The 16,940-nt window shown below is 47.3% G+C and overlaps 1 protein-coding gene and 1 pseudogene across 6 annotated transcripts; both read right to left on the bottom strand.

The window, feature by feature from the left end:
* Window positions 1-3,436: 3,436 nt before the first annotated feature.
* LOC118392132 (RNA-binding protein 14) lies at window positions 3,437-11,045 on the bottom strand. Of its 6 annotated transcripts, none has more exons than XM_035783782.2 (7): window positions 10,948-11,045; window positions 9,291-9,441; window positions 8,743-8,947; window positions 8,202-8,329; window positions 6,989-7,947; window positions 5,873-5,944; window positions 3,437-5,612 (listed from the first exon to the last, which is right to left on the bottom strand). In XM_035783782.2, exons 2-7 carry the CDS (start codon window positions 9,432-9,434, stop codon window positions 5,276-5,278), a joined length of 1,845 nt encoding a protein of 614 aa, XP_035639675.1. In that variant the 5' UTR covers window positions 9,435-9,441; window positions 10,948-11,045; the 3' UTR covers window positions 3,437-5,275. The 6 variants fall into 6 exon arrangements, with proteins under 6 accessions (XP_035639675.1, XP_035639678.1, XP_035639677.1 ...); XM_035783785.2 differs by having other exon boundaries at window positions 8,202-8,308; XM_035783784.2 differs by lacking the exon at window positions 10,948-11,045 and adding an exon at window positions 10,814-10,938.
* Window positions 11,046-11,082: 37 nt separating this feature from the next.
* Window positions 11,083-16,894, bottom strand: LOC118392133 (copper chaperone for superoxide dismutase-like; annotated as a pseudogene).
* Between the last annotated feature and the right edge of the window lie 46 nt (window positions 16,895-16,940).

Below are 16,940 nucleotides of genomic sequence, written 5' to 3'. Positions count from 1 at the left end.
GTATTAGATATACGGTATACTCTGTCTAGAACAATCCCCCCCCCCCTCACTTCCTTGAGGGGGAGTGGACAAGCACACATTTCAGGAAAGAGGGGCGAAATTTGGAATCGAGATTCTATTGGTATGGCAACATTTCTGGCTTCCCTGTCCTGTGTTGTGCAGCGAGAGGTAGAGCAGGACAGGAGCAATGATGAAAGGTTGCAGCCATATGGTTACCAGTCAGTGTGAGCTAATAGGGAGCAGGCCAGGGGGAATTCAGAAATACAAAGCTGACTGCATTTGCTCAAGCACTAGAGTCAGACTCCACACGTCCACATCTGAGAGGAAAAGGGGCCCACATCCTGATTAGTTATTTGAGTTAGTCCATTTTGTGCCGGGGCAATACTGTAGTTTGAATGCTCGGAGGAGAGATTGGTGGTGAACCTTTTAACATTGTAGTCAATCTTATCCAGAGCGATTTACAGGAGCAAATTAGAGTTAAGTGCCTTGCTCAAGGGCATATACAGACTTTTTCACCTAGTCAGCTCAGGGGGTTTGAACCACAGAACTTCCGGTTACTGGCCCAGCTCTCTTAACCCACCCACTTCCTTTCCTTGAGCCACCATTTTTTTTAAAACATCTAGATTACTTTTCTCCTCTAAGATCAGGACAGAATGGGTTTAAGGGAACAGGCAGGGATCAGAGCCGGAGATCCCTACATTACCAACGCAGCTTCCTTCCATCCTCCATTCTTTTCAGTGGTGAAGCAGACACAGAGACAGGAAGACCACGCCCTCTCAAGTCTCTGCCCGCCAGCAACGCACCTCTCGGCTGCCCAGTGAACACGTTGGGGGACAAGTGTGTTGTGTTCGGCCATCCTAACAGAGGGAGATTCTTAACAGATACACACATTTATACAGAACAACAAACAAGTAGATCCGGTTGGAAGTGAAGAGAAATAGTCCCCGTACCAAAGAAATCCTATAAGAGTCCTGAGATTGCAGTGAATCTGCAGGTAGTTAACCCTTACTGGGCTCGTCGGTCTTATAGGACATTTTTGATAGGGCCATTTTTTAACTCTTGTGTTAAAAAAAACAAACATGAATGGTATTCTTCAGAGGGAGGGTAATTTATTGGCTTTATTAGACAGTCTTGAATTTATTGATTAAACTGCAAGGAGCTGGTGGTGTTGGTAGTGAACAGTGATTAACCCCCATACAATCATGGCAAAACCATCATCACAGTTTTTGCAAAGCAAAAACTCTCCCTACAAAGTCTGTTTCATGAATACCAAAGATGGTGGATAAACAAGAGTTGACTCTGGCCGTTAACCATTTTACAATAATGGTCAAGGGTTCCTTTTCGTGTAAGTGGGATTTTTCATCTCTCGCGTGAGCATGCTTTTCCCGCACGAGCTCAGTTCCTCCATATAGGTTGCATTCCCTTGCATGCATCAACCGATATTTGCGTGCCACGTCATCGACTGACTGATTGCTATAACATAATTCAAGTATCAGCTAATCACATTACCTATCCAGGCGTTGTAGGATAAGGTATGCATCATCAACGCCTGTGCAGAGGCACGCGGCCAATGTCTGGCATGTGAGAAAGGGAACAACTGGCTTTAGTCTATTTACTGTCCCCCTCTCACTTGCCCTGACCAACCAGAAAAAAATGAGCCGGTGAGATTTCTTGGCCTGGGTCCCCCCCGCCCGCAGTAGACCAGAGTGGGCCTGCCCCGATTAGAAGAAAAAAAATTAGGGAGTGGGGTGTCTCGCCTTCTCTACCGTTGCTGGTAATACTCTTACCAGCCAAGCGACCCCACTAGGCCACCATACACTGTGTCCATTGTCATTCACTAGGTCTCTATAGATACAGCCATACCCAGGGGTGGGTGTGGCCAGCTGATCCGCAGCTAGAGCCACAGAACCCAGCCTAGATCCAAGATGGCAGCGGTGGAAGTGGAAAGCGTTGTGTACGGCGGACAGGCACAGAGGGATGGGTTGGGAGGAGGCGTGGCGAATATGGCGGTGTAGGAGTCACTAGCGGGGAGCAGGAGATCCAAATGTGCCAAGCCTCAACACACCAACGACACCACACACTGGCTCACTCTATTAAACATGTAGTCACACACAAAAAGTAAAGCACAAGCACAGAATCTCTCACCCTAACACACACACATCAGCATGACAGAGAGAGACTGACGGAACAGTCCAAATGTAGGTGCTGCAAGGCGAGAGACGGGACAATTCACTGGAAGTCTGGTAGGAGACATCACAGCAGCAGTGAGCAGTGACCCCTCCCCAAGAGAAGCCCCCCGGCTTTGGCAATGTCAACGCAGGTGAGTGGGGAGCTACGGAGGGGTGGTGGTGATGGGAGTTTGGTCAAAGCACAGTCAGAGAAGGGGGGGGGGTGGTGCTTTGTTTCATTACCTTGGTGGAGTAGATTTGAGTTCCCACTTCCCATTTGCCTGCGCGACGTTTATTGTCTTCCCCTTCTCACCTCACACGCTTGGCTGTGTCTGGACGGCCGGGGACCTATTTCAGTTGACATAGTTAGTCGGTATGTACAGGGCTTTGGATATAGAGCACAGTGACACATGCACGTCTAGAACAGAAGTCACTGGAGACAGACATTGTTGGGTGTTGTGGTTGGGTAGGAGCAAGCCCAACAGATCAAAATGTTACAGATGGAGCCATTCTATCTGCGTGCCTCTCTCCAGCTCTCGGATGCTGTGCGTGTGTGTCCGCCATTGGTAAACAAGGAATCATCTGCAAACGAGTAATGTGCGCTACACAGTTCAACATTGAATCTGCAATTAAATTGTTATAAAATCGACACAAAGCGGCAATCAAAAAAGATCAGAGGTCATGGAAACGGTTTTCAGACATGAGCGCATGGTAACAGTAGCCTTGTTGGGATACCAGTGAGAGGTTATGTCCCAATGATCTCTTTCTTCCTGAAGTGTACACTCGTTCACTACTTCTTACACATCTAAATCGCATTGGATTAGTGGATGCATGGGCTAGAGGGTGTTTCCGTCATATTTCTTATACAAGTCCTTTCCTCTCAAATTAGTGAAGGGATGTGAACAAGTGCACAATTGAGGGGGAAAAAAAAATAGATATTATTGGGACACACCCGGAGCCTGTCTGTGCTGTAGTCCTACAGAGTTCGAGTGAGGCTGGAAAGAGAGGCCGACCCCAGACTAGACTTACCCCATCCACCGAGGCAGACTAGGGGGGGGAAGCACACACTGACGCTACTCCTCATTTTCTCTGCCACCCTGGTTCCCCAGTCACATGGGTCTGGTCATTACAACAAGGAGAAACAGGAAGGAGTGAAAAATACAAAAAAATAAAAACATCTGAAACGCTCAGGCCCACCCCCCACTAGTCAGAAACATTCTTTATTTAAAAAATGGTGGGCATGTATAGTGTACATATTAAAAAGCATGCCGGTTTAATTGTTTATTTTTTTTTAAGACAAAAAAAAGGCTAAATAAAAAACATGGTCAGACACAAGGCAAGCAATAAGAATAAAAAATATTTTTGTTGTTGTGACCATCGAGATTTCACAGGAGATGCAACCGTGTGTGCGTTGGTATATATGAGAGACGGAGAGAGAATATGCAACATAAAAAGCTACATCACCACAACCACAAGGCGAAAGGGCAGTGGGGTACGGGGGTAGTGAGTCGTCTTACAACGGGGGGGGGGTGCACGGACACGTCGGGGGGCGGGCGACTGAAAGATACTGCTCCACCTGTCATCATACCGTCGGTGCGAAGGTCACCGCACCACAAAAAAATACAAATAATGACCACGTCACATTATCTTAACCCGTTAACCCTCCACCTCAGATTTGTTTTATTTGATTTCAATTTTTAAAAAGACTGCCATTAGAAAAAAAGCACTTCAAAAACAGGAGCTATTCCCTCCACTAAATGCACTTCACGCAACGCTCAGGCACAACGTCAAGCTCACCGAAACTCATGGTTCTCTAACTAAAAAGTCTAAAAAGTTGACTTGCTTATAAATCCACCAAACAGTTCATACATACATGATCTGAGGGGTTAGAATGTACTCGTCGACCCCACAACCACTTACAAAAAAAACTAAAACATACTTCAAAAGGCCTCAAAATATACTGATGCAGCAAGACACTATTAGTATAGTACATCATCTTTGTCACTAAAATGTGGCATTCTCCAAACTCCTGACCAGGGTTGGGGCCCATTCCATTTCAGGAAGTAAATCGACTGATTTGAATTCAAATGGAATGGATCCAAACCCTGCAACTGACACCAATTTATATACTGGATGGATAGAAAGCAGACAATTCATATTCTAACCAGCTAATCTCAATCCTATCTCATCGTCAGAGGTAGGTATAGATAGCCTGGTGAAACCTGACCGTGTGGAATCCTCCATTGTTTCAGTGGTGAGCACAGCATTCAATCTGGTTTAACCAGGCTAAGGTATAGATGGGAGTAAAAGAGGGCAGAAATGTAGCAGTGTCTTTCAGTGTTCTGGTTGCAGCGGGGTGAGGGGAGGGATGAGGCTGGGTAGGTAAAATGTAGTTCTAAAATAATAGTGTGGCTGTGGTCTGTGTCCTCGCGTCCCCCAGGGTTCCACTAGTGAGGGAACCGGACAGTGTGAATTACATTGAAACAGAAAGCCAACATCTCTCTCGCTCTCTCACCACAGTCGCGACGCATGCAAGACACACAGACCCCTCCAACCCTGGACCTTCACAACAAACCACAGTGCAGTTTCAATACATTCATATCGTTAAAATAAAAGCTAGAAATATTTCTGTTGAACCAGTGGAGAAATTAGCTAAAAAACCGAATCCTCGAGAACCCTCATATTTTGGCCTTTACACTGTAAATCATCACTCTTGAAGGCAATGAAAATGTATGACGGTTCTCAGTCCATTTCTCACACTTTAAAAGGCAATAGAAATCCCTACTAAAAAAAGCCACCGGTATGTGGCGGGTAAGAGCTAATTTTCCCCCTTTTCACTGCACTGTGTGTGTGGTATCAGGACCACGGTTGGGGTTTAGATGCTTGGGTGTTTATCCATTGACTACAGTAAAAACTAATACCAAACCAACTCCACACACAAAACACTAATTCTCACACAGATACACATCCAGAGACACACACAGATATATATATACCTCCACACACAGATACACACAGCCGCTGAGAGAAAGGAAGGGTACGAGGGTGGTATATACGGGTTGTGTGCGGTAGGGTGGCAGAGGAGGTGTGAGCGAGGGAGGTGTGGACTATCGGAACGGGGGCTCAGGCGTGTGAAGGGAGAGTTCGGGGGCTCGGCGGAGTACGGCCTCCTTGCGGTTCGGTGGCGGCGGCAGCGGCGACTCATACACTCTGGGCACGGCCACCATAGCGGAGGCGGGCACCACTGGCCTGAGGGCGGAGTCCAGCGCCGTGACGTGACCGGGCTGGCCGTGGTGGTGGGCGTGGCCCGCAATGGCGTGGGCAGGGATGGCGGCCATGGCGTGGTGGTTGGGAGGTGGGTAGGCGTACTGGAGCTGTTGGAGTTGCTGGTACTGCTGGAGTTGCTGGTACTGTTGGTACTGCTGGTAATACTCTGCATAGTACCTGGGGGAGAGGAGAGAGAAAGGGGAATGGGGGGGGTAGAGGGGGAGAAAGGAACGGACAGAGGGAAGGAGAAAAAGGAGTAAAGAGGGAGGGAAGTTAGGAGAGGGAAAAAGAGGAAAGGAGAGGGGGGAAGGGAGACAGACAGACAAGAGGGTTTTGGGTTATATACTAGGGATTGTATATTAGTCTTTTACACACAAGGTTTCAAGTGGGGGTACAGAGTCTTTTCGGGGGGACGGTAGGTAGGGTAGGTAGCGTACTGTAACTGCTGCAGCTGCTGGTACTGTTGGTGCTGTTGTTGGTAGTACTCAGCATACTGTTGGTACTGCTCTCTAAGATACACACGGAGGGAGGGAGGGGACAGATTTTAGATCATGTACCAGTAGGGAAAAGGCTTTCAGAGAATGTGCAAAAGGGGTTGGTTAAATTAAAACAAGCCTCTGACGGCAATGAAGGATAACGTATTGAGCCATTTGGCTAAGCGCATGTCCACTACCACTCCTGAAGTCTGAACATCAGGAGGGGTCATGTAGTGGAAAAGGAGAGAGAGTGCAGGACACTGGGAAATGTCAGAGAGGATTCAATAAGGAGAGCGATGAGTTAAGTGCTCCTAAAAACCACTGGGGCCCTAACTTCCACAGAAGTCAAATGTCACTGAGCCACGCATTGATGTAAATGTGAGACTAAGTGAAGAGTCGACTTAGAATGGAAATTAGGATTTGCCTAATTACTGTAACTGCTGGAGCTGCTGGTACTGTTGGTGCTGTTGTTGGTAGTACTCAGCGTACTGTTGACACTGGTCTCTAAGATACACACGGAGGGAGGGAGACAGAGAGTGTTTCAGATCATCTACTAGCAGGGAATAGAAGTATTTTCACACAAAAATAACAGGCTTTCAGAAAATGCACAAGGGGTAAAGCGAGTCTTTGACTACAATGAAGGCTAATGTATTGAACAATTCTGGTACAGTACGTACAGGACCAGTCAAAAGTTTGGACACATACTCATGCCAGGTTTTTTTTATTTTTTTAACTCATTTCTACATTGTAGACATCACATTTGCCTAGTTCTGTATGTCCACTTCCACTCCTGAAGCCTGAGAACAGACGAAGGTATGTAGTGAGAGGGTAATGTACTGAGAAAGGAGTGTTTATGGTGTCGAGTGCAATGCATTGTGGAGGATCAGAGAGGATTAAACATTCCTACAACCACTGGGGAGAACACAAATCTCGACTGCACTCAGTCCTGCACTGATGTCAATGGGACACTAAATTGTCACTTAAAAGTGGAAGTCTGGATACACCCCATAGAGCGTAAAGTCAACTAAACTGTGAATGAGGGTCAAATAGGATTTGATAAGGAGAAAGTGCTAGTACCTAGTCATGGGGTCCTCCGCAGCCTCCGCTTCCTCCTCTGCAGCTCGCCCAGCGGGGGTGGGGAGCAGCGGCCGGCGTTGCTTGGGCGCTCTCTGATACATGAAGGGCTTCATGACCGGGTCGGGCAGCAGGGACCCCGCCGAGCGCCTCAGGGGACTCCGGTCCCTTTCCCCGGACTTTGCCGCTTGGGCCGCCGCCGCATTCTGCTGCTCGGCCAGAACCTGCTGTCCCTGGGCGAAGTAGTGCTGCACCCTCGCCGCCTCAAAAATGGCCGCCGACGGGTCCGCCGACACGCTCACGGCTCCCATCCCCATGTGACCGTAGGCATGGTGGGCGCCCCCATAGAGCGCCGGTGCCAAGGCGTAGGCCTGGTTGATGGCAGCAGCGGTCGTAGGCATCTCTACGCCAGGGGCTGCCAGGTAGACGGCCCCTGGGTGGTGGTGGTTGGCCATGGCGTGCGCGTAGACGGGTGTGGAGTAGGCAGCGGCGGGGCTGGCAGCGATCTGACTGAGCTGACTGTAGAGGGCGGCGTGGCTGGGGTTCATGGACCTGGCGTACACCTGCGTGGCGCCCGCCTGCGTCAACGCCGCCGCCTGATTTGCTGCCTGGACTCCGTAGAGCTGATTGGCCACGTTGGCGCCGTAGACCTGCGTCGCCAGGGCACCGTACACTGCCTGGTTGACGGGGTTGCCGTCCGTCCGCGTGCCGGTGGTGTGGCCCGTCAGCGCCGCGTATGTGGGGTCAAAGGTCGAGGTGTTGTAGACAGAGTTGTGGACGCTCTGCTGGACCTGGAGGGGGAGGCCGGCTGCGGCGGCGGCGGCTGCAGCTAACACAGCAGCCTGGCTCTGGTACTGTTCCAGAGAGGGCTTCCCTACAGGGCACTCCCCAGCATAGTGGCCTTGCTTCCCACAGCTCACACAGGGGATCTTCCCGGTGGGGGTTTGCTTAGAGGGCTGTACCTGTAAGGATAAATAGACAAGACACAATCCCGTTAGCTTCGGGGGGTATCTTTACTGAGATAAAAACCAGATATACAATGCAGGGTGTTACGGGTACGGTAGTACACATAGAAATACAATCACTAGAACGGAAATATCCCTTCAGCCACAGCAATTTGGCCGCACCCTCACGGGTCCACTCAAAATGGCCACCGGTCCACCCATCAATCCCTTTCCCCATTCTATTTCTATGTCAGGGCATCGTGCTACAGCACCTTGGAGAGCTCCACGGAGAGCGGGCGTCCCTTGAAGGAGGTGCCGTGGAGGGCCTCGATGGCCTGTAGAGCCTCCTCCTTATTCTCCATGTGCACAAAGGCGTATCCTGCAGAAGAGGAGAGCCTGGCTGTCATTGAGCGCAGGGACACCAGTTAGAACCACACCGGGCATGCCACACACACCTTAACGCTCTATACACACATTTCTTATTGTTCTATACAATTATACACAGACCGTACCTGACTGTAATTCAAGTTGCATAATGAAGAAGCCCTAAACAGCTAAGAATACCTTGGATCTTAACTAGCTACCAAATGGTACACGGTGCTTGAAGTGCACTGAAATAGGTGCCGGTACTCATTATATTTAGTTGCTAGTACACATATTACAACCAATATTCTATAAGAGGTACGGTACTTCCTTCAGCAGTAGAACATTTGAGGTGCAAGTTCTTCGTACCAGATAGCACCATCCGGCCCACTTCAGGCACTGCACTATCTCCCTTCCGAGTACTCCTCCATGAGAAGGGACGAGACTCACCTTTGACCTTGTCGCACTCCAGTACTTTGCCGAAGGTCTGGAAGAGCTCCTGGAGGTCCTCAGTGGTGCACATGCCCGACAGGTTGCCCACAAACACCTTGGTGGAGTGGAGCGGTCTGCCCCGGGACTCCTCCACCACCAGGTTCCTCCCACGGAACTCCCTGCCGTTCAGCTCACTGATGGCCCGCTCTGCAGCCCCCTCGCCCTGGGGAGTACATTACATTAGATTGCATTTCAAAAATGTTACCTAAATAATAGGGTCATTTTTAGATATTTAGATTTTAATGTTACATTAGAAAACAATGTGAGAAACACCCAATAAGGAATTTAATGTTGTACCGTATGGACTCAATGTAGCCTACAAAGTAACAACCAACACACAGTTCTGGAGTTCCCTCCCCATCATGGGTTTAAAAACATAGGATTGTTTGGTGTAAACTTTGCCTAGATGGAGTTAAGGCCATAAAGAACAGTCTGTGCAACCAAATATACACTGTAGGAGAATTGGGACATGCCTTAGTCCTCCCTATGGGATATCTATAACCTACCTGTAGGTGTACGAAGGCGAACTGTCGGAGAACGCTGCAGCTGACCACCTGGCCATACGACTCAAAGATGGCCGACAGCTCCTCCTGGGTGGTGTCCAGAGCCAGGTTGCCCACGAAGAGCTTCACCGTGTTGCTCTTGTCCATTGTGGCGCTGGGGACACACCGATGCAGGCGCACGCGCACACACAGGCAGACAGACGCACACAGACAGACAAACAGAGGCACACACACAAGGGAGGGAGAGAGCAGACAAGTGAACATACTGAATACAACTTTCCTGAACTTCAACTTGTTGCTCTTGTCCACAGCGGTCACTGGAGAAAACTAATTACAACCACTCAGAGGGAGAAATCAAGAGATGAGTAAAATGAATGAAACCACAGGAGAAGAGGGGAAGGAAATGTGTCAAGAGATTTGACAGTTGACCACCACGCATAATAACTACAAAGGCATGAATGTCCGATTGAAGACACCATATCGAGTTATAATATGTTATTCTATGGATGACACCATAGAACCGTGGTTGTTGCCTATTCTAGTCACAAGCAACAAGTTGACCTCACTTCCTACAGGTCAAGAAGCACTAAGCTACCCTATAGGTTTGTCAACAGCTTAGCCTGGGCCAGTTGCTATGCTAGCTGTATATCAAATCAAATTGTATTGGTCACATACGCATATTCAGCGGATGTTATGGCGGGTGTAGCGAAATGCCTGTATTCCTAGCTCCAACACCGCAGTAGTATCTAACAATTCTAAAAGTAAAATAATGGAATTAAGAAATATTAGGAAACGCAATGTCGGAGTGTCACTGACTAAAATACAGTAGAAACATTAAAATAGTAAAATAGTACATACACATTAAAGTGACTAGTGTTCCATTTAAAGCGATCGAAGAGCAACAAAAAAATAAGGAACTTGACACCACCAGAGTGACGTTTCTGTACATACCAAGCACAACATGTATAGAATACTGAAAATGCTAAAGTTATACATAGTAGCCTATCCGCTAAGATCACCTATATTTACAGTAACGTTAGTTTAAAAAGTTCAGATGATGGATCATCGCGTATGGAAACGATTTTATTTTTTCTGATGACGCAGCAAGAGAAAATAAAAAATGTTTTGCTAGAAACATTGGGAATCTCCCGATCGATCACGAGATTACAGAAATTTTACAAAAATGTGGTGCGGGTTTACATGATTTCGAAAGTCGCAGTTAAGACTGAGCAACCAGTTTTATTTCAAACCAGTAATCGACGGGGATATTTCATGTTTTGCTTGGTGTAACCGAAACTGAACAAACCTCGCGGCGAAAATGTGATCAAACCATTTCGATGCCATTTATCATCAACCCAATCTACACAATTACATAAACAATACGCAAATTGTATCGAGTGAATGGTGTTGGATTGGAGACATTACAAAACAATTTTACAGTTGAAACGTTACAATAAGAGCATTTTTCCGCACTGGAATGGACATTCCGCGAGAGCGAAAATCTATTAAATGGTACGACAACCCACGTTCCCTCTTTTGTCTCGTTGATTCTTCCGCTCTCCGCGGATAAAACCTCATATTTCTACGCATCGTCGTTTGGTGTATTTTCCATCGTTTGTAAAGAAATAAAATGAAAGAGATGGACAGACATCTTACTTACCTAAGCAGTGTCGTGTTTCAAAATGGTAGCGCCTGCTTCCGTTTTTTTAGAATGACGCGCATTTTTCACCAATGGGGAAGCTCGGGGCTTGCCACACGAGATCGCCGATTCTTCACAATAACATTTGAACAGATAGGCTATTAAAAAAAAGTGTTTATTACAAAAATCAGTAATTTATCAATTCATATACAGGTTTCACTCAGTCCGAAGGGCAACTGGTGCCTTTTACTACAAGTCTGACTGAGAAAAGTAACAACAACAAACAATCTCTACACTGGTTACAAATATTTTGATAAAATGATTGCGATACAAATCATACAACATTTGAGAGGTAAACCACAATCTCCCTTGGAGGTACTGATATTTACACAGTAGAGCACTTGAGATAAGTATCCAAATTGTACTCAAACATAAGAATGACAACATCCACATTGATATTACAAAACTATTCAAATTAGTCAACTACAACAGAATAGTCAGCATGGGATGTTTTGGCTTGAAATAAGAACATACATCCTATTCCTGTTGTGTTTCTTTAGTCTGTCATGAAAGGTTCCGGTCTCGGAAGATTTCCATATGACATCTCAATAAAAAGGAAGATGACTGCTGAACAGACAATTCTTTGATCGCTCCTCCTCACTCTCCTACTTAACCTCTCTCACACTCTCTCAGTGCAGTTTCAGTCAGTGTGCGACATCATCAACGACAGCCAGTGATGGTCACCATTCAGGGTAATTTTCACTCGGCAAAAAAACAGAACACATGAACGGATAACCTGGACTTGTCCAATGAGATCTCATGTTGTTTTTGTTGCAAAACGTTTTGCTACATTGTGCATTAATGAATATGACCCACGCATCTGGCATCACAGGTGAGCGGCAGGTGTCTCTGTGGTGGTCTTGCTGCGGCCCGTTCCGGCCAGCGGTCGGTCCCTCTCCTCCCATAGTGTCACCACATCACACGCACAGATCTGCTTGGCATTCTGGAACAGGACAGCAGAGCGAGCGATTATCCCATAGGCCAGTCTGTACCCAATGAGCACGGAGCAATAGATACACATACATTGACAGGGTCAGCACCTGCAAAGTCTAGACGATGAAGGCAACATGACACATGAGTCACACAGGAATATACACAGAACACTCGTCACTAAGAGAAATTCCAAGAACCCATAGAATTGTATTTTAAAACGGTCAAATACAATTCATTAACTCCAACTCTGACTTACAGTTAGTCCACCTAACCGCTATGCTCATTTCTCCTCAACCATGAGATCACCTCTGCCCGGAGTTCCCGGTCAGTTTGGAGAGGGGGTGACCACCCCTTCCTAGGTCATCCTCCCCAGCATCCACCACCAGAGAACGACCAATCACATCCCACACCTGCAGGAAGTGACAGAGGAGGGGTCAGAGTGGACACTGTCAATGCCTGCATCCCAAATGGCACCGTATTCCCGATTTAGTGCACTACTCTTTCCCTGGTCAAAAGTAGTGCGCTAAATGGGGAATAGGGTGCCAATTAGGACACAGTCAATGTTGTTGGTACAACTGACCAGTGTGCTGTGCTCAGGATGTAATTGTGGCTAAACCTGCCCTCACCCTAGAATTAACGTTCTAGATTACTAATTTATCTCCATAGTGACTCCATAGTGAGTCTAGTTATCTCCATAGTGAGTCTAGTTGTACATTCTTTAAATTGCGCATGCCTCAAACATCCCTGACCGCTGGCTACGTCCCTCCCGTCTTCAAGAGAGCGAGAGTTGCACCCCTTCTGAAAAAACCTACACTCGATCCCTCCGATGTCAACAACTACAGACCAGTATCCCTTCTCTCTTTTCTCTCCAAAACTCTTGAGCGTGCCGTCCTTGGCCAGCTCTACCGCTATCTCTCTCAGAATGACCTTCTTGATCCAAATCAGTCAGGTTTCAAGACTAGTCATTCAACTGAGACTGCTCTTCTCTGTATCACGGAGGCTCCGCACTGCTAAAGCTAACTCTCTCTCCTCTGCTCTCATCCTTCTAGACCTATCGGCTGCCTTCGATACTGTGAACCATCAGATCCTCCTCTCCACCCTCTCCGAGTTGGGCATCTCCGGCGCGGCCCACGCTGTTGCGTCCTACCTGACAGGTCGCTCCTACCAGGTGGCGTGGCGAGAATCTGTCTCCTCACCACGCGCTCTCACCACTGGTGTCCCCCAGGGCTCTGTTCTAGGCCCTCTCTTATTCTCGCTATACACCAAGTCACTTGGCTCTGTCATAACCTCACATGGTCTCTCCTATCATTGCTATGCAGACGACACACAATTAATCTTCTCCTTTCCCCCTTCTGATGACCAGGTGGCGAATCGCATCTCTGCATGTCTGGCAGACATATCAGTGTGGATGACGGATCACCACCTCAAGCTGAACCTCAGCAAGACGGAGCTCCTCTTCCTCCCGGGAAGGACTGCCCGTTCCATGATCTCGCCATCACGGTTGACAACTCCATTGTGTCCTCCTCCCAGAGCGCTAAGAACCTTGGCGTGATCCTGGACAACACCCTGGCGTTCTCAACTAACATCAAGGCGGTGTCCCGTTCCTGTAGGTTCATGCTCTACAACATCCGCAGAGTACGACCCTGCCTCACACAGGAAGCGGCGCAGGTCCTAATCCAGGCACTTGTCATCTCCCGTCTTGATTACTGCAACTCGCTGTTGGCTGGGCTCCCTGCCTGTGCCATTAAACCCCTACAACTCATCCAGAACGCCGCAGCCCGTCTGGTGTTCAACCTTCCCAAGTTCTCTCACGTCACCCCGCTCCTCCGCTCTCTCCACTGGCTTCCAGTTGAAGCTCGCATCCGCTACAAGACCATGGTGCTCGCCTACGGAGCTGTGAGGGAACGGCACCTCAGTACCTCCAGGCTCTGATCAGGCCCTACACCCAAACAAGGGCACTGCGTTCATCCACCTCTGGCCTGCTCGCCTCCCTACCACTGAGGAAGTACAGTTCCCGCTCAGCCCAGTCAAAACTGTTCGCTGCTCTGGCCCCCAATGGTGGAACAAACTCCCTCACGACGCCAGGACAGCGGAGTCAATCACCACCTTCCGGAGACACCTGAAACCCCACCTCTTCAAGGAATACCTAGGATAGGGTAAGTAAGGGTAAGTAATCCTTCTCACCCCCCTTCTCCCCCAACAAGACTTAGATGCAAGTGGCTGTTCCACTGGTTGTCATAAGGTGTATGCACCAATTTGTAAGTCGCTCTGGATAAGAGCGTCTGCTAAATGACTTAAATGTAAATGTAAATGTAAATGTACTAAATATCTACACTATAATTACACTGTACTTGCCTGTGTAAGTACCATGTAAATACATAGGTTTTAGATCAGAAGGAGTAGGTGTGTGCACGTGTGTTACCTTTAGCTGAGGGTCTTTTGGTCTGAATGAGGCTCGGCCGTCTGGTCCAGCCACAATATTCCCCAGATCATCTACATGCTGGAAGAAAACACATTTACGGATATGGATATCACAGCCATGAATAGCATTTGACCAGTTTTTACCAATATCTGTCTAATCAATATCAGTCAATACCAATCCTATCATCTCTTTGAGACAGTAAAAAGTTACTTCCTGAGAGCATAACATCTCAGAAAGTACCCCAGTTTCACAAGGTAATGAAGCAGGACTATACATTGTAACCTACTCTGAGTGAAGGCAAGGAAACTGTACCCTGTCTGGGTCCTGCGAGGCGTCATGTTGTCTCCCATAGGGGTTATAGTGTTCTCCACAGCTGTACAAACACACACAGAGAGAGAAACATGAGTTATCAGCTCCCATGATCCTCTGGGGCAAGCAGGTGCAACTGTGATATCATGAGTGACAGATCTAGCCAATGGTTCCTTTAATCGACTTTGAGGACGCACACACACACTACCTCTGGCAGTCCTGTGTGAGATTTCCTAGCGCGTGGACGTGGAGGCCGTGGGCACCAGGTCCCGTCGATCAAACAGCGCTCCTCAGACAGCTGCAGGAACCGCACCACCCCCTGAACAGGACCACTACCAACGATCATGGCTACCGCCGCACCCAAGTCTGATACACACAGACACACAAACATTTGCATAGAGTACAGACTCACACATAAAGAGTAGACACACATTACACATATAGTAGAATACACAAATACAGATGCACATAGGCTGCCCCCATACACCTGTGATTTAGGCCTACTAATAACTTCAATATTGGACATTAGTCTGTTAATGTGTTCAGGCATTCTGAATTCACCAAGTAATTCACACGACCCTCAGGCTGTTGGCTCCCGCCATAGGCCGTGGACACATTGGGATTTTGTATTCAGAGTATTTCGGATAGAGGCTATGCTTTTTCAATGAGAGTCATCCTTTGAGGGATGAATGACAACGGAGATGGCTGTCCGACCAAAAACGCACAAATTGTTCGTCTTTTTGCGTAAACAAAAAAAAGTCTGAATTTTTTGACATGCAAGTTGTCCGAAACGGATTCAACATGTCTGAAAGTATTTTAATTTTACCTTTATTTTACTAGGCAAGTCAGTTAAGAACAAATTCTTATTTTCAATGACAGCCTATATCAACTGCCTGTTCAGGGGCAGAACGACAGAACGACAGACCTTGTCAGCTCGGGGATTTGAACTTGCAACCTTTCGGTTACTAGTCCAACACTCTAACCACTAGGCTACCCTGCCGCCTCTGCAGCCTTACCCTGTTCTGTTCCCCCAATGCCCTGGAGTGCCGCCCTGCGTCCTGTGCTCGCTATGAGACCCTGCACCTCATGGGACGTCAGAGGTGCTTCCACCAGAACCTCCTCCTTCCCCACGTCTATCCTCACCGACCGCACTCCTGTACTCAGAATAAAGGAGAGGTGAGAAAGAGGGCACGAGGAACATAAAAAAAAGAGAGAAAGAAATAAAAGGGTGAGGAACCAAAACAGAGAGAGCGAAAAGCAATGAGGAGAACACACAGAGATGAGGAATGAAGGAAAAGAGAGATTACTGCTGCCATGTGACCGACTATGCTTTAGATGGCTTTTAGTGGATGAATCGTGGAATGCATGGAGGGGCCCTGTGGTTTCGTTCCAGTGTTAAGTATTTGAGCAAAAGCAAGAGCAGCCCCTGTATTGCTAACTAAATTGCAATGTACTGCACTAGGATGTAACAGTAATAGCTAAGTAAATAATAACATTCATAATTTGTTCTACTGTATTACTATTGGTATGCAGCCTAGGGGCAATGCCCCTAATTCACATTGAGTTGTGTGTGCACACTGTAGAAGAAGTGTAGTTCGTAGCCTACTACACTAATCAATTGTTTGAGTGGTGGAATGGACAGGTAAAAGTGCAACTGCCTGGTTTTCCCTCCAACAGCTTGGATTGTCTCTGCACAACTGTCACATGTCATCTACACTGCAAACTCCAGCTGTACAGAACAGGGAAATTAGATACAGCACGCAGTGAACTAGGTCCTCAGAGTACAGTACAGCCTGTATGGCCATATCTCTAAATGTTAAATTAAGCTACTTTAGTTTTCCACCAATACTGCGTTCCATATCAATTATTGACGATAGCTAAAGTAGGCCTACCAGGTACGATTTATGAACTCACATGACTGATAGCTAGATTTTTCAGACATTCCTGTTATTAATTTGTATAAGCGGTCTTGACTATTTAATATAGTAATTGAATAGTCTATAAGCAATTGTTTACATTCAGTAGCCTACTGACACTCAGGATCGCAAAATTGACAATTTGTCGTTTGAAGAAAGCTTAACATCAGATTGTTTCAAACCTTCGTATTTCTATCTGTGTCCATGTTTGTGCTACACGCAGTTGTCTGACCTATGATAACAAAATGTAATAGATAATCTCCTACTTTCCTCCAAACACAAACGGGTGAAGGGCGCTGCCATCTTTACGAGGTCGGTAAACGGTATTTTGACCGTCACCGCCACCTAGTGTTAATTACAGTCAGTGCATAAAT

This window comes from Oncorhynchus keta, chromosome 13 (assembly GCF_023373465.1).
Source record: "Oncorhynchus keta strain PuntledgeMale-10-30-2019 chromosome 13, Oket_V2, whole genome shotgun sequence".
In the NCBI taxonomy this organism is placed as follows: Eukaryota; Metazoa; Chordata; class Actinopteri; order Salmoniformes; family Salmonidae; genus Oncorhynchus; species Oncorhynchus keta.
The sequence above is the reverse complement of the archived record's forward strand: the minus strand, read 5'-3'. Positions and strand labels throughout refer to the sequence as shown.